This window comes from Canis lupus, chromosome 16 (genome assembly GCF_011100685.1).
Source record: "Canis lupus familiaris isolate Mischka breed German Shepherd chromosome 16, alternate assembly UU_Cfam_GSD_1.0, whole genome shotgun sequence".
NCBI classification, from domain to species: Eukaryota; Metazoa; Chordata; class Mammalia; order Carnivora; family Canidae; genus Canis; species Canis lupus.
In genome coordinates this window covers 42,165,467-42,188,923 of record NC_049237.1, presented here as the reverse complement: position 1 = coordinate 42,188,923, position 23,457 = coordinate 42,165,467, and the positions used below count along the sequence as shown (strand labels likewise).

The following is a 23,457-nucleotide window of genomic DNA, read 5'->3' as shown; positions in this document are numbered from 1 at the left end:
GATTAATGTTGTTATGTTGTTTGATGTCCAAATTGGTCAAAGTACTGTTTCCAGTTTTACTTCCACAACATTTATATGTAGGCTTTTACTTTTGACTTACCCTGTCAGAAATTTCATGCTGTACACAACTAACACCTAAAACTCAGCCAGGTCTGAAGTCTGTTTACAGACAGAGTTTTGTGCCCGCATAGTTTCCCCCACTGTGTTAGAAACGCAGTAAGGGGCGGGGGGTCTGGGGGGGCTCAGCTGGTGAGGTGTCTGCCTTGGGCTCAGGTCATGGTCCTGGGATCGCGCCCTGCTTTGGGCTCCTTTCTCAGAAATCCTTTCCCCCTGGTCATGCACTCTCTCTGTCAAGTAAATAAAATTTTTTAGAAACGAAAGAAAGCAAATGCGCTAAGGATAAGGACAGCCACAGCTGAGCCGGTACAGTCCACGGTATACGCCATTAGGTTTTGCAGGGACCACTGTTGATACTGTTGAGGAGGGTCGAGGGTTAAAGTGTTGTGGCGAAGCAGTGTCCTACTTAGGAATAAGATCTCTAAGGAGCTGAGGGGATTCTTTCCTGAGTCTGTTTATATTCATGACTCGGAATAGTGGCTCTATTGAAGTTAGTTTATTTTTTCAGTTGTATTCCTAAATGGTGAACTATAATTGTTATTGACTATTTGTCTTTGTATATTTATTTTTATGACTATTTATATACAATTTATGTATTATTTTATATTAAGTAACTTCATAAAGCAGTTTGACATGTATAGAAATGCCAGTCAAGACACCTTAAAATTGGAAAGATCCTTAAAGTAAATGTAACTTTTCTTTCAGCTGACTGTATTCACAACTTTGATGGACGTTACCAAAGGTCAATATGAAACTTACCTGCGGGATTGCCCAGACCCTTGCATAGGTTGGTGAGCACACACCTGGCCCCTAGAATGCTCTGTCTGTGGCATGAAGATGGAAACTCACATGCATCCACCTAGTGCAGCCGTCTGATGTCCTTGCAAAGACCAAGACTCGGCAGTTTCTTGTGGAGGCATGGGCTTGTCTTTCTTATGTTTACAGTTCACAGACTATTTTTGCCATAACAGTTGATTCTCCTCATTTACAGGTAACTTCTTTATGTACAAAAATCAATCATCTAGAATTTACAGTTTCTCTTCACTTTGACATTTGGGGATGGGGATGGGCAATGACATATGGGACCCACCTCCATAGAATGAAGCAAGAATCTTGGTGGGTGTTGAATCCAGCACATCTGTACATTGTTCAGTTTTTCACTTTAATCCACATATTTGTATGTTTTTCTTTCCTTCTGGTTCCAACTACTATTAAAATTAGCATTCTGTGTGGTCTTTGCTGTCTGTGACAGCAATGTAATTTCACTAATTTTGATTGGAGGGGGATGAGACAGACATTCAACTGTGTATTAATCTTAATAGGCAAGAATACTTGAGCTTTTGACCCTGAATAGAAGCAATTTTTTAGGTTCATGAAGTAATCCATGTACAAGGCAGCCTTTCATGCACAGAATTGACACGTCCCTTTTTTCATAATTACTCTACCTCCCAGAAACTCCAGGCAGTTGTTAACTTCAGAAACTGAGTTCCAGGTTCTGTGAAGAGGTCAAAGCCTTGTGAAAATTGAGAGGTGAACCCATAAACTTACATAAATATCATTCATGTAATAAATGTTTAGTTTGTTTCTCTGATCAATATTTTTAAAAAACTTAAGTTACTAAAAGTGTTTTTCAGAAATCAGTCTATTTATGAAAGTGCTAATAGAACTTATTAATAACCTTTCAGACATTAACCATTAACTGTGAAATGCATGCCAGTTGGGCGAGACTGTATCCACTTCATTTTGTATAATGTCGTGTACTCATGATGCTCAATAAACAATCCCTGGAAGTACTGTCAGCAGTCACGTATGCTGATTCTCCGGATACCCACATGCTGGTGTGAGGGGGGCGGTTATGGAGAAATGGAAGCTGAACACAGCATCTGAATTAAATTATAAGGGTTATGTAGGTGGGTTCTTCAACTTATGATTAAATGGCCACTATCTTACATGACTAATCTTACCACCTCTAAACCCAGTGGTGTCAACAGGACACAGGTGTGCTAAGGCTACTTTTCCCCTGGAAGGAGGTGCTTCCACAAAACTATAGTGATGCTAGCACTGTCTTAGTGAAATGAGAGGGTTACAAGAGGACTTGTATTAAAATAAGATTTGATTTAAAAAAAAAAAAACAAAACCTCAAGAGTGCCTGGCTAGCTCAGTCGCAGGAGCTTGCGACTCAATGTTGGGGGAGTCATGAGTCCAAGCCCAATGTTGGGTGTGATTACTTAAAAAAATAGATAAAATATTAAAAAAAAAAATTCAGATTTTGTCCCTCTTATAAAAATGAAGTCAGGTTAACTTGTATTTTTTTCTAAAGTTGTAGCTTTTGATACTCATAATAAATACGTGAGATGCTGTTTTAGACCAGTTCCTCAGGACCACATCAAATAATATGGAGGAAGTAACAACTGGCAGTAAGATTCTCGGTAATGATGCTCAGTGGTAAAAAAAAAAAAACTTATAAAATAGGATATAGAGTATAAGCCTATTTATAGATGTACTTAGGCATAATTAGATACACATCTAGAATATAGAAAGAGAACGGGGAGGGTGTTTATCAAGATGTTCCCACTGGATGGTGGTAGTAACTGCTGTGTTAATTTGGAGAGGACATTAGTAAGAAGACTACAGGTGTACTTCGTTTTATTGCACTTTGCTTTAACTGTGCTTCACAGATACTGTTTTTTACAAATAGGTTTGTGGCAGCCCTGTGTCAAGCATGTCTAGCAGCACCGTTTTCTAACAGCATCTGCTATTTTGTGCCTGTGTCACATTTTAGTAATCCTCACAAAATTCCAGGCTTTTTCATTGTTACTGTATTTGATTTGGTGACCTACCTGCCGCCCACCCCGCCGTCTGTCCTTCTCCATGGGCCTCCCTACTCCCTGAGACACCACAGTATTGAAATTAGGCAAATTTAGAACCATACAGTGGCTTCCAAGTGTTCAAATGTCCATTTATTTATCGATGGACACTGTGTTGCTTCTATGTGTTGGTTACTGTAAACAATGCTGGTATACATAGGGGTGCAGATAACTCTTTGAATTAATATTTTCATTTTCTTTGGGCAAATGGCCAGTAGAGGCATTACTGGATCGGGTGGAATTGCTGTTTTTAATTTTTTAAGGAACCTCCGTACTGTTGTCCAGTACTGTTGCTGCACCAGTTTGCATTCCCAGCAGTGCATGAGGGTTCCTTTTTCTCCACAGCCTCACCTACACATAGATGTTAATCTTTTTGATAACAGCCATTCTGACAGGTGTGAGGTGATATCTCATTGTGGTTTTGATTTGCATTTCCCTGGTAATTAGTGATGTTGAGCATCTTTTCATGTGTATGTTGGCCATCTGGATGTCTTCTTTGGAAAAATGCCTATTCAGATCTTCCACCTATTTTTAATAGGATTTTTCTTTTTTGTTATTGTGTTTTAGGTGTTATGTATTTTGGATATTCTTCATTGGATAAGTCATTGGCAGGTATCTCCTCCCATTCAGTAGGTTGCCATGTCTCTCACTGTAAATGAAAAAGCTAAAGATGACTAAGCTTAGTGAGGAAGGCACATAGAAAGCCACGAAGGGCTGAAAACTAGGGCTCTTGTGCCAAACCTGGCAAGTAGTGAATGCAAAGAAAAAGTTCTTCAGGGACATTGAAAGTGCTATTCTGGTGAACACACATAGGTTAGAAAGCAAAACAGCCTTACTGCTGATACAGAGAAAGGTTTAGTGGTCCAGTAAGAAGATCAAGCCAGCTACAACATCCCCACAAGCCACAGCCTGATCCAAAGACTCTAACTCTCTTCAATCCTGTGAAGGCTGAGAGAGGTCTGGAGAAGCTGCAGAAGAAAAGCTGGAAGCCAGCAGTGGTTGGGTCCTGAGGTTTAAGGGCAGAAGCCATCTCCATAACATAAAACTTCAGGGTGAAGCAGTAAGTGCTGATATAGAAGCTGCAGAAAGTCACCCAGAAGATCTAACTCAGATAAATCAAGGAAAGTGGCTCCACTAAACGACAGATTTTCAGTGCAGATGAAAGAGCTTTCTTTTCGAAGATGCCATTTAGGACTTCCATAGCTAGAGAGAAATCAAGGCCTGGCTTTAAAGCTTCAAGGGACAGGCTGTCTCTGTTAGGAGCTAATGCACCTGGTGACTAAGTTGAAGCCAGTGTTCAATGACCAGTCTGTAAACAAAGCCCATGGTTGAGGCCTACAGATCAGAAATAAAAGACTTCTTTCAAAATATTACTGCTCATTAACAATGTACCTGGTTACCAGAGAGCTCTGGTGGAGATGTACATGATTCCTGCTATTTTCAGCCTGCTAACACAACATCCATATTCTGCAGCACATGAATCAAGGAGTAGTTCTTTCAAGTCCTATTATTTAAGAAATACATTTGTAAGGCTGTAACTGTCCTAGACAGTGATTACTCAAATGGATCTGGGCAATGTAAATTAAACCTTCTGGAAGGAATTCACCATTCTAGATGCCATAATCAATTGTGATTCATGGAAGAGGTCAAAATATCAGTGTTAACAAGAGTGTGAAAGATGCTGATTCTAACACTCAAGGATGACTTTAAGGGGCTTCAAGACTTCAGTGGAGGAAGTAACTACAGATGTCGTGGAAATAATAGAATTAGGAGTGGAGCCTGAAGTGGGGGGTGGGTGCCTGGCTCAGTAGAGCATACAATTCTTGATCTTGGGGTTGTAAGTTCAAGCCCCATGTTGGGTAGATACAGGTGTGTATGAACTGCTGCAATCTCATAAAACTTGAATGGCTGAGGAGTTGCTTCTTATGGATGAGCAGAGAAAGTGGTTTCTTTAGATGGAATCTACTGGGGAAGATGCTATGAAGATTGTTGAAATGACAGGAAAAGATGGAGAATATTACATAAACTTAAGGAGCAGCAGGGTGAGAGGACTGACTCTAATTTTGGAGGTAGTTCTGTGGGTAAAATGCTATCCAACACATCAGTATGCGAAAAAGAAAGGAAATCATTTGATATGGGCAGACTTCATTGTTTTTTATTTTAAGAAATTGCCATGGCCAACCCAGCCTTCAGCAACCACCAATCTTTATCAGTCAGCAGCCACCAATATCCAGGCAAGACCTTCCACCAGCAAAATGATTATAACTTGCTAAAAGCTCAGATGACAGCATTTTTTAGCAGTAAAACACATTGTTTTTTCAGTCATAGAGCCATTGCACAGTCAATAGTCTACAGTGTAAACTTTTATATACCCTTTTATGAAACCAAAAATATTTGACTCACTTTACTGCAGTAGTCTAGCACCAAACCTGTAATATCTTCAAAGTATGCCTGTACTACTTTCACACCATCATCAAGTTGAAAAATTCTAATTCCAACCATCATTAAGTTAGGGACTGTTAGTATATTAATGAGGTTTGTAAGAGACAACTTGAACTCAAGCTCTATAATGCAATTTGTTTTCAAAATATTCAAATCCATAACTTTCTGTAAATAGCTGGCCCAAACATTATGAGTCTGGGCAGATGAACTGATAATTAAAACTCTACATTAATCAAAGTTATTTAAAGGCACAGGATTCCCTTCTCTGTTCCTTAATGGAAAATGAGCCAAGCAGAGACACCAATGATTCTGAGGAAGGAACCAGATGTATAAAGACAACCAACATTAAAGTAGCAATTAGAATTATATGGCAAGAACAAGAAATGATCACTCTTCCAGACAAGGCAACTGGGCAGCTGTATTTGCACAGTGAAACATGTGACATCCAGAGCTCATTGTTTCTTACAGGTAAAGAATAAACTCTTTATATTAAGTAAAACTGGGCAATAAACAAGAAACATGCCAGTCTAACTTTTGAGTAATATGAGAATGTTTTCTACATAGTATATGAAAGAGATATAGTTAGGAAATAATTACAGAGTAATTCTATTATTTCTATATTATTATAGTGTAATTATATGTTATTTCTAATATTTATATTATTTATTGTTCCTACTGTAAGAAAAATGCTCTTAAATTGGTAAGTCCTCCCTGACTAGATGTTGGGTCTCTATTTTTCATGTCTTAGATTTTTTGTTTGTTTGGTTCTTTTTTTCTTACATTTAAAATTGTCAAGCCATAAATAATTCTGGAATAAATTCTAAGGCATAAATGATTATGTCAGTTTAAATGAAAATGCAAATTCATGGTTGTATGGAGGATATACATTTATTAACAGTGAAAAAGCAGCTATGCAAAGTGAATGTTACAAAATACAAAGAGTACCTGCACAGTCTGGTGAGCTATTTTAAGCATTCTCTCAACCTGCATAAGGTTCTCTCATTTTCACCTTTTCTTCCTCTTTTATCTATAACCAGATTTTCAACCTAAACATTAACGAATAGGAATATTTATTGCCTAAACTTTGAGCAACAATTACTAAGGAAAGGGTCAAACAAGTTATCTGATCTTCAGCCCCAGAGATTTTAAAACTGAATTATCTTCTAAAATAAAAAAGAGAAGATGACAGCAACTGTAACACAAGTCACAGGTGCTAGGAAAATAACTCCGATAGGACTGGTCTTCCACTGGATCGCACTTTAATCTGCAGGTAGAGAGACACAGCCATAATATGCGTAAGGCTTGGTTTGAATGTCAACATGAAATTCTCCCCTTTTTGTTCAGAGTCTAGAAAACATACATGTATAGAAACTTAAGTATACATATAATCTAATTTGTTTCAGCTTCCCAGGAGTCAAACTGGGTAAGAATTCCTGATTCTGAATGGTTATCTGAATAGGTTTTTAAATTAATGTTGGGAGAGCTATACTTCACATAATTAGCAATATAGTAAATGTCCTTAAAGGGAAATCCTCATTTAACACTCCCTGACTGGGCATTATAATTTTACACTGAAGTATACAGCAAATAAAAATTTTGAAGGAATACCAACCAAATTCTTTGGGTATTTCAGTAAATTGTTAATAAATTTTAAAGACCACTAACTGAAACTAATTCTTCATATTTTATTCAACAAAAAACCTATATGACTGAATTGTTAACTGGCTGTGAAGCCTTAGTTGGGTATATTGCAAGTTTGCAAATCTAAAGATAATTCACTTTTGAAAAACTGAGTTACTTGGTGATGAAGAAATTCCATACATATTCATTGCTTAGTACTTCATTTGCAAATCTGCTTCTCTCTCACCACACACATAATCAACTGCTATGCTTTGGTCTTAAAATTACCATCTCAAAAGGCAAGCTTGTCTGAAGACATATAGAGCCTTAACATTCTGGTACATAAAACTTAGTTCTGTAAATCCCTACTTGAGAGGGTTTGGTTCTTCATGTAAAATTTATCACAGTGTTACTTGTTTGTGCAGAAATACTCCCTAATTATATAACTTTTTTTTTTTTTTTTTTTTTTTTAAAGACCGTGGCAACATAGATAGGAACTGAATTCTGGAAAATACTTATCTGATAAGGACATGTGTTCTAAACATCCAATTTGAACAGAATATTTATATGCTATAACTTCACCAATGTCCTGGATACCTTTATAACTTGCCTGTTCTTGCACAAGAATAAGACATGCAGGTGTCTAGACCCAGCAGCAGCAACACTGACACTATTTGGAAGCCTGGTCTAATGGCTGGTCTTACTAAATTCTGTATTTCTCTAACTCTTGCTCTTCTCTGAATATCCGAATCATATAGAAGGGTGACTTACTGTATAGAATTCAACATAATTTCCAAAAAAAGTACTTTACAGAGAAGTCCAAACTTTATTTAAAACTACATCTTAAATTTAACGATACCAAACATCACAAAGGAAGGGGAAAAAAAAATCGACAGAAAAATTTTTAAAAAAAGGAAAGAAAGAAGAAAACCCCAGAGTGTATCAAGGCTGGAATCTGTCCAGAATTCAGTTTCTGATGTTTTAAACTGCCACGGGCAGAAATTAGCACACCTATCAAGAATGCAGTGTCAAACTAATTTACATCTTTATACAGATCAAAACAGATGTTTATTTAGTGCCAAGTTCATATATGCATTGACTATGTAAAGCGAGTTAGATGAGCTTCTGAAGACCTCTCATACGCTTTGGGCTCCCACTGTTTCTGAAAAACAGAATAATGCGCTTTAAGTTACTGAATTAACACCTTACTTACTAGAATTTAATACTGTTCTCTTTCATTAAAACTTTTAGCATAAAGTTATTATAAAGGAGATACTAATTTAGTTTAAAAATAGGTGACGGGGGATCCCTGGGTGGTGCAGCGGTTTGGCGCCTGCCTTTGGCCCAGGGCGCGATCCTGGAGACCCGGGATCGAATCCCACGTCAGGCTCCCGGTGCATGGAGCCTGCTTCTCCCTCTGCCTCTCTCTCTCTCTCTGTATGACTATCATAAATAAATAATAATAAAAAAATTCAAAGCATACTTAAAAAAAAAAATAGGTGACGGTTTCCATTTGAAGATTGCATACTGAGCAGATACTTCTTAAGAAAACTACCCACCAGAAAAGAAAACTATATAAAACTGACTAAATATCAACCAACAAGAGTGGCTGGGAGGGAAAGCCGGCCAGATGACAAATCCCTGGAAAGTTCAAAGCAGATGGAGACAAGATGAAGGGGGTGGGGCTCAGCCTGGACCCATTAGGGGGCAGCAGGTGAGATTCTAACAAGGAGAACTGGGCTCAATACTGGGAAATTAATTGAAAGTTTGAAATTTAGTCTATGCTTCTCTTCACACCTCATTTCTAGGGGGAAAAAAAAAAAAAAAACTCTTGTATGATTTTTTTAAAGATTATTTATTCATGAGAGACACACAGAGAGAGAGGCAGAGACACAGGCAGAGGCAGAAGCAAGGTTCCATGCAGGGAGCCTAATGCGGGACTCGATCCCAGGTGTCCACGATCAAGCCCTGGGCCAAAGGCAAGCGCCAAACGCTGAACCACCCAGGGATCCCAAAATCTTATATAATTTGATTAATGTATTGATAGAGTAACAAAAAGAAAATCGTTTGATTTTTTTTAAGTTTTTCTTTTTCTTATTCATTCATTCATTCATTCATTCATTCATTCATTTATTTATTTATGATAGTCACAGAGAGAGAGAGAGAGAGGCAGACACATAGGCAGAGGGAGAAGCAGGCTCCATGCACTGGGAGCCCGATGTGGGATTCGATCCCGGGTCTCCAGGATCGCGCCCTAGGCCAAAGGCAGGCACCAAATCGCTGCGCCACCCAGGGATCCCTGAAAATCGTTTGATTTTGATGTAAGACACATTCTCCTCTGGGTGGCCCAGGGGTTGCGCTATTAGATCCATAGAGAAGGAAATCTGGGATTATCAACTGGCTCTCCAATGAGTCATCTTTACACCAAATGGTCTTCAGAAAAAGTAACTTTTAACTATTAGTTACAAAAATGTGTTTTTGTAACCTTAATGTAAGAAGATGAGTAAGAGTGGACAGAAAAAGCAGAAAGAAAAGGCAGTAGCCGCGGAGTCATGACCAAAGCTAATGGAACTAGAAAACAAATATATTTAAAATAAAGGTCATGAACAGAAAAACCAAAAATAATAAAGATCCAAATGCTCACTTTTCATATGGAAGAGAAGAGATGTCTGAATTTTTTAAATTAAGAAAATTTATAAGTATATTAATTCAGAAATATACAAGATCTCACCCAGAAGAACTAAAAACCAATAGTTAAATGGGATACTGCCAGGTTATCATGAATTCTTTTGTATCTTTCCTTCTTAAATTAATGTGCATATCTTACACTGCTAAAACTCAAGATTTTAAAAACAAAAAAATTATCTGATAATACCATTTTATAAATTAGGCAATGGACCAAGACTTTTTACAGAATTAGGCTTCCCTTCCAGTATTTGGCTTAAATCTTAAGTACTAATAGTGGATTTAAAAAACAAAATGATGGTACCAAGGTTTCTTAATTTTTCAGTATGATATGGTTGAAACTCTTACCAGGTTCTTTTAGTGTCTGAGAATTCCCAGCTAATTCTTCGGTCTGCATTTCACATAGTATTTCACCAGATAAATGGTTTTTCTCTTGCTCTTCTACCATTTTCTTCCTTAGATCTGCCTTTGAAATGAAGGAAAAAAAAAAAAAACCTGAAAAATCAGTTTTCATCCCAGTAGTATTTGTTATATAAAGACAAGTTTAATTAAAGAGAGCAAAATACCTCTGAGTATATTGTCAGTTTAAGTGGTAAATCTTCAACTTTCACAAAGTCTTCTTCATCAGATTTTTGACTTATGTTACCAGATTCTGCTTCCTGTAAGATAAATTATATTTAATAAAGGCAATCTACTCTATCTCTGGATCTAAGCCTTTAAAATCATCCATGTCAACAGATAAAATGGATTCTTATATAGGAGTATACAGCAGTAATTCTTTTTTTTTTTTTTTTTTTTTTTACATCAGTAATTCTATCCTATTTGGTTTTTCTGTGTTCAGCTCTATGAATAAAAGCAAAGCTGGAGTGCACAGGACAGGTCGTGCACTTGCAGTTAGGGGGAATGCTGTCAAGCATTTCTGTCTCCATTTGAAAAAAACAAAGAGCCAGCTTATTATGAAGGTTAGAGGAAGAAACAGTAACACTGAGGACTAAAACAATCAGAACAAGAATTCGGGTTTTTTGATAATTTTGTGGAATCCCATCAGAGTGTACGCAGCAGAATATAAGTAAACATTTACAGGCTTTCAGTATCAACTCTATGGAAGTTCAGAAAGATGAGGCATGAATCTAGTAACTCATTTCTGTGATCACTTCATTATTTTCCTACTTCTCCTTTCTGATTTTTAATGGTATCATTTTACCAATTACTCAAGTGGAAACCTTAGATTTTTCCTCTTTCAACATTTCTCATCCATCTCTATCTCTCATTAAGCTTGTGCTTGATATTCTTATGGTAAGGGAGCCTCCTAACAGCATTCTTGACATTATCTTACACAGTCATCAGATTCATCTTCAAAAACCATGACTTCAGCCATTTGTTATTCTTGTGCAAAAACCTTCAGGAGTGTCCCTTGCCTAAATTTCAAATTCAAGTCCCTCTATAATCAGACTTAATTTCAATTGACTGCCTCCTAGAGCAACTCTGTAACAGAGGTAACTTTCAGAGTTGTAAATGCTAATTTTTTGTTTGATGAAGCCATCAAAACAGTTAAGTTACTCTACTAATGTTTTTGAAATATTATATAGACTTCCTTAATGAGAAATTATGAAATCATAATTGTAAACTATATCTTTAGGAAGAAAACTGATGTTAATTAAAAAAAACAAACAAACAAACAAAAAAACACACATTCCTGCTTAGACCTAAAAGTATATTGTTAAAAATCCCTCAATTTTCGCCAAGTCTATAAAACATAATTCAAGATCCAAAAAATAACTTACTATAAAATTAAACTGAAATGAAAATGTCCAGAGTAAAACTTATCTACTTACATCCTAGGTACAGATTTGCTAACATATATGTCTTTCATTTGCCATATATAGAGAAGGGAGTCTTCTGCTATCAAACTGTAAACTTTCAGGTTTATCAAAGATTTATGAAATGTTCTAAAACTATTGAGATGTCAAGCATGGGTTCTGTAAGAGATTAATGATGATTCACAAATCTGTTCAAGATCTGAACTTGAACTCTCTCAAGGTTGCCACCTAAAACTCAAGATCTGGGTCATAAATTTATAAAGAAGAATAGGTTTTGAGATGATCATCCTAATTCACTATCACCCTTCTGTTCAAGTTTAAAGTAAGTTTGAGTAAGAAATATCTTTCAGCAGTTTCTAAACCTAAATACAAACACAAACACACCTAGTCTGTGTTTACAGACTGAAAATGTTAACCTGAAAATGAAGAAATATGCACGGAAATGAAATGTAAATGATACATACATAGTCATTCACTAACACTGGAGATTCAGTATCAGGACTTCCAGCCAGAGAGCTTTCAGGAGTTTCTTGAGCAGATTTAACTTCTTTGACTGTAGGCACCAAGGTTTCGATTTCAGGTAAAGGTAAAGGCAAAGGGTTAGGCTGTTTAGATGAATCGATGGTAGTCAGAGAGTCTTTTTGGACAGCGCTATTCAAAGGCTGCTCATTTTCCAAGATATTGAGGTAACAGGGTTTCACAGGAGTACTATCTTGGTCATCTGTTATGAAAAGAAAGTCTTATCATTAGTGTAATGCAACAGCTGTTAAATTTTAAAATTACACCAACTAGTATGTATGAATGAATAATCAAGACATTTAAGACCCAAAAAAGAGACAATTATAAATTTTTCCTTATCAGTGATTCCTAAAATTATTGATCAGATTTAACAGAAGATGTTTTAAAAATTAGACTCTTGACATCCACCCAATTTCTAATTAAGCAGGATATTCATGAGTAATACCCAGGAATGGGTATTCTAAGAAATCCCCCACATTTATATCTAAAGATACTTTCTTGTAAGATTTTTTTCTATGTGTTTAATTATTTATCAGCTTTTCTCGAGCAGCTATTTGAAGGAAAAAAGTCCTGTTTTCTACAAAGGATTTAGGAGAAGAAAAAAGACATACATCAGGTCCAAAAATACCTTCAAACTTACATTAGCTAAGAATTTATTTTTTTAGCTTTTAAGCACATTAAGGGCACTTTAGATAATCTTAAAATTGAACACTTTACATTTCTTGCCTTTACTAGTAGTGGGATCTTGTTCTGATGGGACATTTTTGCTTTCTCCTGATTTTTCAAAGTCATGTTGTAGTACCTAGAAGGAAAAAGTGATGTCTTAATAGCAAGGCCTAAAATATATGGCCATTATATAGGAGATGGTTAAGAATGTAAGGTTGTCTGTCCAACCTGAGACTTTCATACAAGGGAATTTAAAAATATCTTCTGAAAGTGTTCAAGAAGGCGGCTGTAGTTGAAACTTTAAGATGGCTAAGTAAAAAGGTTTTACTTTTTCCTTAACCTCAAAATAGAGAACTAGAGTATTATGGATTTCACTTTTTTTTTTTTAAATTTTTGTATCAGACTGTCTTGAATGAAACTAAGAGACATCCATTTATATGTAGATGTTAAGTGAATGGAAGAGTTGAGGGGAGAAAGATAAAGCCTAGTGCCTTTAGCAGGAGGAGAGAACAAAATCAGAATCCCCTCATGCACGGAAGGGGAATAGTGTGGATGAAAAGAAGGTGGTGCTGGTGGTTCTTGAAAGCTGTTTAAAGAAAATGCAAACACTGAAGTTCCCTCCCCCAACTTTGACAGAAAATGGGAGATTATATTTTGGATAAGTTGAACTAGTAAGCCTCAAACCTCGGGGGTTGCCAGGGTTAAGGGTGGGGTGCAAAAAGCACAAATAAGGATAGGGTAAAATGTCATGCTGAAAACAGAAGGATTCAGCACAAGTCTATTTGAATAGTGATGGGACCTTCAGCACCATGCCCACATCTAGCTCCTGAACACAGGCACCAAGAAGTATAAATATAGACCTCCTCCTAGGCAGGAGGAGAATAGAAGACCCTTTGCAAAAACAAACCACTCCAGAGAAAGGACCAATAGCTATCAACATTTGGAATTTTCTGTCAAAAAGCTATCTACCCAAATGCCTGACAGTGAAGCCCAGAGCAAACTCAACCGGCTTTCTAGTGTATCTTTTTAGTATAAACAATGAAGGCACCACTGACATTTGAAGAAAGCCTCCAGATGGGTAATAGAAGATAGTGCCTCTCTAAACTAACAGGGTGCTATAAAAAAGTAATCAGAAAACAAAAATATTTAGAAATTAAAAATATGACATTTGTATAAGTATTAAATCTTCCAGAAAGTAAAACAACAACAACAAAAAGCAATGGGACAATAAAAGGAAGAGGAGAAAATCAGAAAATCAACCCATGAGGGCTAATAATATCTGACAGTATTAATTCCAAGAGGAATGAAAGAAAAACGGTAGGGAAGAAATACAAAAAAAAAAGAACATTTACCAAAATAAAGGACATGGTTATTGATTACTTACAGACCCACTAAGTACCCAGTAGAGTGAATGAAAGTAGAGGCACAACAATGCGTATCACTGTAAAACTCCAGAACTCCTGGGGGCGGGGGTGGAGATGGGGATGGGGTTATGTGGGAAAGAAGTAAGATACAAAGAATCAGAACTAAAAAAGGTATTAGCCTTCTCAACAGAGGCACTGAAAACTGGAATACAAAGGAGTAATGCCTCAAAAATTTGAGGGAAGATAATGGTTTAACATGGAAGAATTTAAAGATTTTATTAGACATTTAAAGTCTCAGAATATTTATCCTTGATGCACTCTTTCTCAGAGAAGTACTAGAGATCTGCTCTACCAAAATGAGGTAAAAGGAGAAGACTGGATTTCAGAAACAAATGGAATAAAGAATGACAAGGGGGATTCCCAGGCTGCTAGCTAGTGAGCAAGTCTAATGAAGAGCCAAAGCCAGGATGGAGCAGGAAGGGTATGTGCAGAAAAGTCTACTGAGAAGTTTATACAGCTATTGGTGGGCAGAACAAAGACTTCGGTGTGTGTCAAAGAAAATTAGGCAAATAAAAAATTGAGACAATTATTAATTTCAGGTGAAAAAATTGTATAAGACTAAGCTTTTGCTTAGTTTGGCAGTAATATTTACGTAGTCTGATAAAATCTATGGTTAAATGTAGATTTAAGCAAAAGATACAACTGAATGAGGATAGGATTAATATAATTAAATGAGTCATAAATGATCTAAAAAGTCTTCACCTACTATAATAGGAAGTCAAAAGAGAATGTCAAGTGCATAAGTGAATAAATAAAAATACACACATGCTATTCAGAAATAGAGAGTCAAATAGCCAAAGAAATCATACAAAGTGCTGCCTGTGGGACATGATGAAGTGGAGGTAGCAAAGGGAATGATTTTGTTATATACTATTTCCATGTATGAGTAGGAAATACATAAAGATAAATGAAAACTCCAGATCTTCCAAGTAATGTCAGTTTTTAGGATTTGTTACACACACAAAAAAAAAAAAAGAAAAAGAAAAAGATTAAAGTGCTATAAATATAAGCATTGCTAAATACAAAAATAAACTAGTGTTTTAGATTTCAATAAGGATATTAATGAAATTTGTTTATTCATGAAAACAAGAACAAGGAAGCTGTAAATTTTGACATCTTTAAAAAGATCTGCCTTCAGTAATTAAAGAAGACTGGAGGAAGATGTGTTGGTCTGGAATACCTGATCATCGTGTTCAGTTTCTTCTGTAGCTTCAGTGTTAGCCTGAAGTGACGTCTGGACATCCACAGGTCCCTCTTCAAATTCTTCTATTTCTTCATCCTCATTCTCATCTTCTCCACTTCCATAATTAGTCAAAGCCTGAGTTTCAGCTTTGGACAAGTCTAAGTTAATTAATACAGAGATTTTAGTAAATTTCCAGCACTGAATCTTAATAGAAGCTACCATGTACTGCATTCCTGCATTACACAAGTCCTTTACATATGGTATCTGAGATCTTCAAAAGAGTAAGCAGCTGGACAGCGTGGTGCTGAAAGGACAGGTCATTTGGTCAAGTCCACGCCAGACTGTTCAGAATTGTTGGACACACAATTCTACATCCATTACATTCCACCCAACTGTTTGGATAAGTGACCTAAAAAGGGCTAACGTATACACCCGGTATGGAATCTTTACACTTACTAATAGACACCGGACATTCTTCACTTTCTTCATCTTCCTCTTGATCAGAAACATCTGATCTCACATTTTTGGGACCATCACCATCATATATCTCAGATGTCTGAGTCGGCTTAACTGTTTCAGTTTCATCCTTGTCCTAGCCACAAATACATGTAATGAATTCCTTAAAATATATTTTAAAATATATAAACTTATCAAAAAAATTAGTATCTAATATAAAGTTTTTTTAAAAGAAAATTAAGTTTCGTCAGAAGAAAGGACAATTGATAATAAAGTTTTCTCTCAAACAGGGTAAAAGCTGTTAAAGTTATTTAATCTTTTGTCTCAAAAGCATTATATTTAGACATAAGTTAATTAGCCACATACTTTGTCTTCATCATCAATTTCTCCAGCAGGTGAGCCATGATCTCCTTCAAGAATCCTTTTGGCCTACAAGCAAATTAAACAGAATTTAGGGATGACCTTTCTTAGGATTAAACTTAGATATTCAGTAATTTAACAAATGCTGCATTTTTACCACAATCCAAAGAGTTGAATGCTTTCTTGAATTCTTTCCAAATTAAACTCTTTCATTAAAATCTTTTAAACTAACCAAACTGCCTACCAGACATCTCCCTAAATAATGAGCAGCTCTAATTCAGTAATTCTAAAACAAAAACCTTCACTTCCTCCCCAAACCCCAGCCTCCTTCAGTTTTCCCAATCTCAGTAAATAGCTCTTCAATGCACAAGTCAGACACCAGGAACCAGCCTGTGCTCTAACTGTATTATCCACGTCTCAATCACAAGAATGCCTCACTGACTGGATCGTCAAAATGTTGGTGTGCACTGGAAGCTAATCACATTTCCTCCTGGACTCGTCCAACAGCCTTACCACTGGTCTCTGCTTCCCTCTCTTCTCTCCTACAATTCCAGTATAATATGATAACTAGACAAATCTTCTGAACTGCACATGAGAGATCACTCCTCAATTTCAAAATTTTCCATGAGTTTCCATCATGCTAAGAATAAAATCAAACAGAAGGTCCTTACCATGGTTGCTGAGGTCCTATACTTTTGGTCTTACCTACCTAGGTGACCTCATCTCCTACACTCTCACCTCATGGGAGGTGTTCCTGCTGCCCTGGCCTTCTTTCTGTTTTCCAAACTGGTCAATTCTGCCTCAGTGTCTTTGAACTTATAGTTCTCTCTGCCCGGAATGTTGTTCCCTTTCATTTTCATTATAAACTCTTTGTCTTTCATGCGTTAGTTCATACTTCACCCACTCAAATGGCCTAACAGGACTGCCTATTTTTTTTTTCCTTTAAAGATTTTATTCATTTGTTTATTAGGGACAGAAAGAGAGGCAGAGACATAGGCAGAAGGAGAAGCAGGCTTCCTGTGGGGAACCCGATGCAGGACTCAATCCCAGGACTCCTGGGATCGTGACCTGAGCCAAAGGCAGACGCTCAACCAATGAGACACCCAGGCATCCGAGACTGCCTATCTTAAAGTAGTCTTTCCGATCATTTATTATGGTTTTATCCTGTTTATATTTTCTTCAAGCTTTTAGCAATAGCTGGAATGATCTGAAACTTATCTAGGTCAGGAGTGAAAGTATTAAGTGTGAAATGGATGGCTTGAACCTTATTTTTTAGGTTTCAGGGAGAAGGGTTTTCTCCTTGTGTTTTGGTTCTCAACATGCTTTCCTTCTCATTATTAGAGAGTCAAGAGGAGGGAGAGGTCTAAGGCAGAAATCTTTTGGTGATGCCTCAAGTTAAGGAGAAAAACCCCATCCAATTTCATATGGAGACCAATTTCATATCAAGACCAATTTAACAGGGTGAAAGAAGCTACAGAAATATGCAACCAAAGCCTTAACTTGTAAACAAGCATGTGTGTTGGCCAGAGTGATAAATATTCCTGGCAGATCTGAGATCTATCGAGGTTGAAATAGCTACTGCAGACAGCTGGCCAAGGATCAGATCCCAGTCTTCCTCTCTTCTCTGAAGACTTAAATGACAGTAAGGTAAGGTATCTGATAATTCCTGTCACCAATTCCTGTCTGCATTCCTGATCTTTGAGCCACTGCTGTTATATCTGAGATTCAGTGTGTGGCTAGCATATGTACTGATTTATGTAATCTGATTAAGTGCCATTACTTAGAAAATACATTGGCTGAGGTCTAGTATAATTTTAGTTAATAACGATCAAGAACTGTATTTTTAGGCTTATTATCTACTCCTAAAATCAAAATAAATGTCACTTACCTCTTTGGCATAAGACTGTATCACTCCAGCTGCTTCTATTTTCCTTTTGCACTTCTGTTTAACAGTTATACTATTATTATCCAAATCTTGCATGAGCTTAAAGAAAGCCAATTCATTAAACAACACTTCAGATATCTCTACAAGAAGATCTTCTCCACAGTCTTTCAGTTTTCTGCCAGCAAATTTTGCCAGTGAATCCTATTCAAAGGTAAACCAAGTAACTTTAAAGATAAACTTTAACTGTGAGTAGAGCAATACAGAGGATTAACAAATTTAAATACTCAGAGAAAAACTATTTTAGTACTTTTTAGTGTGGAAAAAAAGCTAAAACTAATGGGTAAGATCAAGCAGACTCCGCACTGAACATGGAGCCCTATGCTGGGCTCCATCTCAGGACCCCAAGACTATAACCTGAGCTAAAACCGAGAGTTGGACATTTAGCCGAATGGGCCACCCAGGCACCCAAGATAGTTAATATTCTAAGTAGGAATCATGCTAGTCCTGCTTAAAGAGTATACAAAAGGAAAGAACATGTGATCATCCACAGCTTTTGTCCTAATTAATAGAACTGGTAGCCACAAATGAGCAACCCAGGGGATACATATTTACCACAGTGAGAAGCTGAGGTACCCAGAGAGGAAAATACAAAGTCCTCTCTAAATGTTAACGTCAGAGTACTTTTTAAGTTCTCCCCTTTTATATAAAGCCAGCCAGTCATTCTAATTTAAACTTTCCCTTCAGAATCAGTTTAAAAACAATGGCACTTTAGCTCTATTCAAGTTGAAATACAGCATCATCAAATGAATAAGCCAACTATATTCTACACTTTTATTTTTTTAAACATAAAACTGCAGTTCTTTTTCTTCCTAAAAATATGGACTGTGCCATTTAGAAAACAGGTAAACAACTATGTTCTGTGTCTCCTCCTTCCAAAAAACCACCTTATCTAGCACAATCTTGGAAGAAGCACAAATGAAGCTGCCTCGTGAAAAAAAAAAAAAAAAAATTCACTGAATAGGTTTCTTAGAAAAAATGTAGAAGATGGTATTTTAAGCTCTACCTCATGAAAGATTTTCAGTACTCTGGGCAAGATTTACTATAAACTGAACTTTATTCTTCTCTAGGTCCCCTTGTGGGGGAAAAAAAGAATCAGGAATAGCATTAAAAGAAAAGCAGCCAGATTTTCTTAAGGAGAAAAAAATTTATTTCCAAATTAATACTTTGGCATCTGTCTCAATTATGGTAACAGTAGACAAACTGAGGTAGGATTACATGGATCTTGATAAACAAAAATACAAAAATATTTAATTATAAATGATTTATCTTTGAGCCTGATTCTAGAATGGAGTTATTTCTTTCTATAGGAATAAACTACTTAAATTTATAAAAAATAATAAAATTATCCTAAACAGTTTTAAACTGCATAACACATGTCTTATATTCCTTATAGATTATGTGTTAATAAAATTAGAGACAGCACAACTTAAAACCTATTATTGAATTTATAGTTTAGCCTTAATAAAAACAAAATGGAAAATTATAGTGATGGAAATTTGCATCAAGCCTAAGGTTTTTAGAAAGTTAATACACAAAGTGATAATAGTCTCTCTAAAACACAAGAATAAGAAGGAACAGTTTTATGGAAAATTTTTGTAATAAAGATAAAAAGAAAAACCTATTTCCTAGTTTGGAGTAATAATAATACAAATCACTAAACTATCTCAATGGAAAAATACATGAGTGTATTTAACTGTAAAGATGTTTATCAGATGAACTAAGGTAGCCTTACTTAACAAAGGGATTCTTAACCCCAGCACTATTAACAGGCCACATGATATAGTACCAGCCACTTCCTGCCTGACAAATGTCTGCAGGCATTGCAAAATTGCCCTCAGTTGAGAACCATGACCTTAACATTAATTTAAAGTTACTCATACAGCCTAAGAAGTCTCTATAATCAACAGTTTTCTAGTTTCTATGATTTCCCACACTGATAAAAAATTATTTTAGAAAATATCATAGAATTACTTTCTAAACATCCCAACCTTGAAATGTTCTTACTGGGAAGGAGAAAAATCAAAACAAAATTTTATCATAGTTTGGACAGGCCTTAGAAATTATCGAGTCAAATGAAGATGCAGGCCCTAATACAATTTTTTTAAAACCAGGTAAAGGAATAACCTCAAAAGGTACTGAAATGTCTTCCCCAATGGATGCCAGAATGAATATCTATTTGAATAAATTGCGTACTGCCAGAAAATGACAACAAAAAGTTCCAAACTAGAGGGTAGGCCATATAAGTATAAACTCTTACCTGTAATATACTTCCAAGTTGTTTATGAAAGAACTTCACAAATTCTTTGCTCTCATCATTTTGTTGGGTGAGGGTCAAAACCATACGCCTTACTGAAGTTAGAAGTTGAGAAGAGCATACTTCATCCATGTGCTCCTGAGAAAAAATCATAGTTGGTTAGGATAAAAACTTAATATTGTTTTAAAAATATTAATTCACATGATTTTTTTTTCTTGCATAGATGTTTCGCAACATTCAGATATACATTTACAAATATACATTCATAAGAAGAGCCAAACTCCTGCACTACACGTTAGGGATTTGTGTATTCTGACCCACCACAGCAGATTAACAGCCAGTAAAAGAATCAGGCTGAATTAATACTTTTTATCACTTCTTTTCTATATCTTAAGAATTACTCATGCCATGGTTTCCATATGGCCTGTCTTCCCATTTGCAGTTCAGTTCATTTCAACCATATTCTTTCAACTCACCTGCTCCCCACTTGCTCCATGGGTCTTCTAACTCAGCTTTCTCAGTCTTGGCATTAGGGACAGTCTGTGTGGTGTAGGATGATCAGCAGCACTCTGGCCTCTACCCACTAGATGCCAATAGCACCCTCTACTCTCCTAAGAGTCCTGAGAACTAAAACTGTACGTAGACATTACAAAATGTTTTTAGTGTCAAAGTCACCCCCAGTTGAGAACCATTGTCCTAACTTCCCTAACAAACCTTTCTGGGCAAATCTCTTCTCCCTCATCTTCCTTTAGAAGCATGTGCAAGCTACCTAATAATCCAAATCACGGTTTACTTGTGGAAGTGAGTCCATAAAACATCCACATCAAGTATGTCATGATTCTAATCCCTCTTCTGCCGCTAAACTCATTTGGGCAGATCTTCTAACCTTACTCAGGTAAGTTTATGTTCTGGTTTTCTGTAGAAATGTGTAAAATGAGGTGGCTAAACCAGATGATTTCTAGGGTTCCTTAAACTGAAGGATTTAAGGTCATTTTTGAAAAAATCATGTGACAGAAAAGGTAGTTAAAAAAAAAGGGGGGAGAAACAATCCCTCGTCTTCAAGGGCTCAAACAGCAGAGGAGAAAGTCAGATAGATGAATAATCACTACATGCTATGCACTGTCCAACTGATAACACTTTTTAATTCCAGGGGCTATTTCTTATTTATCCCCTAGTACTGGGGCCAGCTCACAGCAGACACTCAGTACTTGCTGAATGTACAGATATCCTAAAAGCAGCACAAACCAGGTTCTGTAAGTAGCTGTGGTAGCAGATTGGAAACAACAATTATCTCTGAAGAAAGGATATTTTAGCCAAGCAGAAAAGAGTGGAGCATTTAAATTTTCGATAATGGCAAACTGTACTAAGAGCTGATATATGAAAATGCAATGGCAGGAATAGGAAATACTGAGTAATTTGAAGTGAGTGAGTGAGTGGAACAGTAGGAGAGTGGGGAGAGATAAAGTTGGGAAAGTATGTATCAGGTCCAGTAGTGAAATCTCTTGAAGGCTAAGGAGTCTCCTGAGTAAACATTCATTTCATGCCCATTATGATAGGCTGGCTAGGCAAAATATGAGAATCTGAGTTAAGATTATGTATTGGAAAGAAGAAAAGTGATTGCTCTTAAGATGAAAATCAATTTTTGACTTCTGGTGACAGAAGTTGTGAGAGTCAAGAAGTCTAGCTTAGGTGACTGGGTATAATGCTGACTTTAACAAAGAAGTTCTATAATCCTACCAAGAAAGTCAAGATTTGAAGTGAAATGAGACATAACAGTTAAAATCTAATCATTAGTTCTACTCACTGGTTGGCCTCAAAAACTTCCTGAAATGCTAAATTTAGTAAGTGAATATTTATGAGAGGACATCAATTAAATCAGACACAAAATGGTAAAAGCAATAAAATTTCCTAACTGCAGATGACTGCATTCCCTAAGCATAAAGCTAAATCATCTAGATATTTTAAACCTCAGAAAATAATTACATAGTAAATAAATATTGCTACCAATAAAGGTTTATAAGGTTTTGATATTTTTACATAAAGCAGGCGTGGTGGTTAGAATTGATTTGTTTATAATAAGAAGGGAAGTTAACCATAAACCTAGATCCCCAGGAGATCCCCATAGCTCAGTGAAGTTCACATAAGAAAGAGAAATAGATGAACTCTGGGTTCTTTTAGTCATATAACTTGCTAGCAGATGCCTCTTGTGCGGCTTAAATTCTTACCCTGTGGTGACAAAGATGCTCTTCTAAGTATCATTATCATCTGACATTCTTAAGCATTAAAGCAAAACTTTGCCAAGCTGCAACTGGTTGTCATTAGGATTTTAGAGAAATCTGCTTGTCCTGAAATCACATATTTCTTCCTTTTTTTTTTTTTTTAATATTTTATTTATTCATTCATGAGAGAGACAGAGAGAGAGAGAGAGGCAGAGACACAAGCAGAGGGAGAAGCAGGCTCCATGCAGGGAGCCTGACGTGGGACTCGATCCTGGGTCTCTCAGGATCAGGCCCTGGACTGAAGGCGGCACTAAACCGCTGAGCCACCCAGGCTGCCCTGAAATTACATACTTCTTTTGAAATGTTAAAGGAAGCACTACATTCTGGGCAGACTCCCTCTAGAAAGTACTTTATTCCAATAAAACACATTTTGATTACTGTATTCACTAAGAACTCACTGAATCCTAGTAGTCTGATAGAGAAGAGTGGGTAGTAAAAAGGGAGTACTCTTTTCTTCCCTTACCTCCTTTTCCTCACTATGACTTCCGCCATTATGGTGCTACTTAATTATTTGATAAAGTTTTAGGAAAGGACTATATGAATAAATTATCTCTGATCTTTGTATTTTGGAAGGACCTACCAAAATCTGAGGAAATTCTGAAAGTCTTGTTTTTTTCCTCCCAATGACCAGTATGTAAATCAGCGATTCTATCCATCTGAGGATCTGTAAGTAGAATTTTCCTGAAGAGCACATCAATGGTAACACTCTTCCTGTACTTTCCTTCTGCACAGATTATCCTATGCTTAGAAACTATAAACGTGAAAATTTTTGTTTTCATTTTCTCTTAAGGAGTTTTCAACTGTGTTCACTTTGGAGCAT

At 36.4% G+C, this 23,457-nt stretch overlaps 2 protein-coding genes across 32 annotated transcripts in view; one reads left to right on the top strand and one right to left on the bottom strand.

The window, feature by feature from the left end:
* The window catches only part of ASAH1 (N-acylsphingosine amidohydrolase 1), a 46,861-nt gene extending 44,950 nt beyond the window's left edge, over positions 1-1,911 (top strand). For all 3 annotated transcript variants that reach the window (XM_038560307.1, XM_038560306.1, XM_038560308.1), the window contains one exon: positions 823-1,911. In XM_038560307.1, coding sequence (XP_038416235.1) covers positions 823-912 — 90 coding nt within the window. In that variant the 3' untranslated portion in view covers positions 913-1,911. The remainder of the gene's footprint in view (positions 1-822) is intronic.
* A 4,384-nt stretch (positions 1,912-6,295) lies between these two features.
* The window catches only part of PCM1 (pericentriolar material 1), an 80,160-nt gene continuing 62,998 nt past the window's right edge, over positions 6,296-23,457 (bottom strand). For 16 of the 29 annotated variants that reach the window (XM_038560285.1, XM_038560291.1, XM_038560286.1 and 13 more), the window contains 11 exons: positions 23,218-23,301; positions 20,362-20,496; positions 18,048-18,245; positions 16,166-16,228; positions 15,800-15,935; positions 15,341-15,501; positions 12,788-12,872; positions 12,016-12,272; positions 10,298-10,390; positions 10,080-10,197; positions 6,296-8,208 (listed from right to left, as the gene is read on the bottom strand). In XM_038560285.1, the coding sequence (XP_038416213.1) occupies positions 8,183-8,208; positions 10,080-10,197; positions 10,298-10,390; positions 12,016-12,272; positions 12,788-12,872; positions 15,341-15,501; positions 15,800-15,935; positions 16,166-16,228; positions 18,048-18,245; positions 20,362-20,496; positions 23,218-23,301 (1,356 nt within the window). In that variant the 3' untranslated portion in view covers positions 6,296-8,182. Of the gene's footprint in view, positions 8,209-10,079; positions 10,198-10,297; positions 10,391-12,015; positions 12,273-12,787; positions 12,873-15,340; positions 15,502-15,799; positions 15,936-16,165; positions 16,229-18,047; positions 18,246-20,361; positions 20,497-20,970; positions 20,992-23,217; positions 23,302-23,457 lie in introns of those variants that run through there. The other 13 variants (XM_038560295.1, XM_038560289.1, XM_038560296.1 and 10 more) reach the window with 3 other exon arrangements.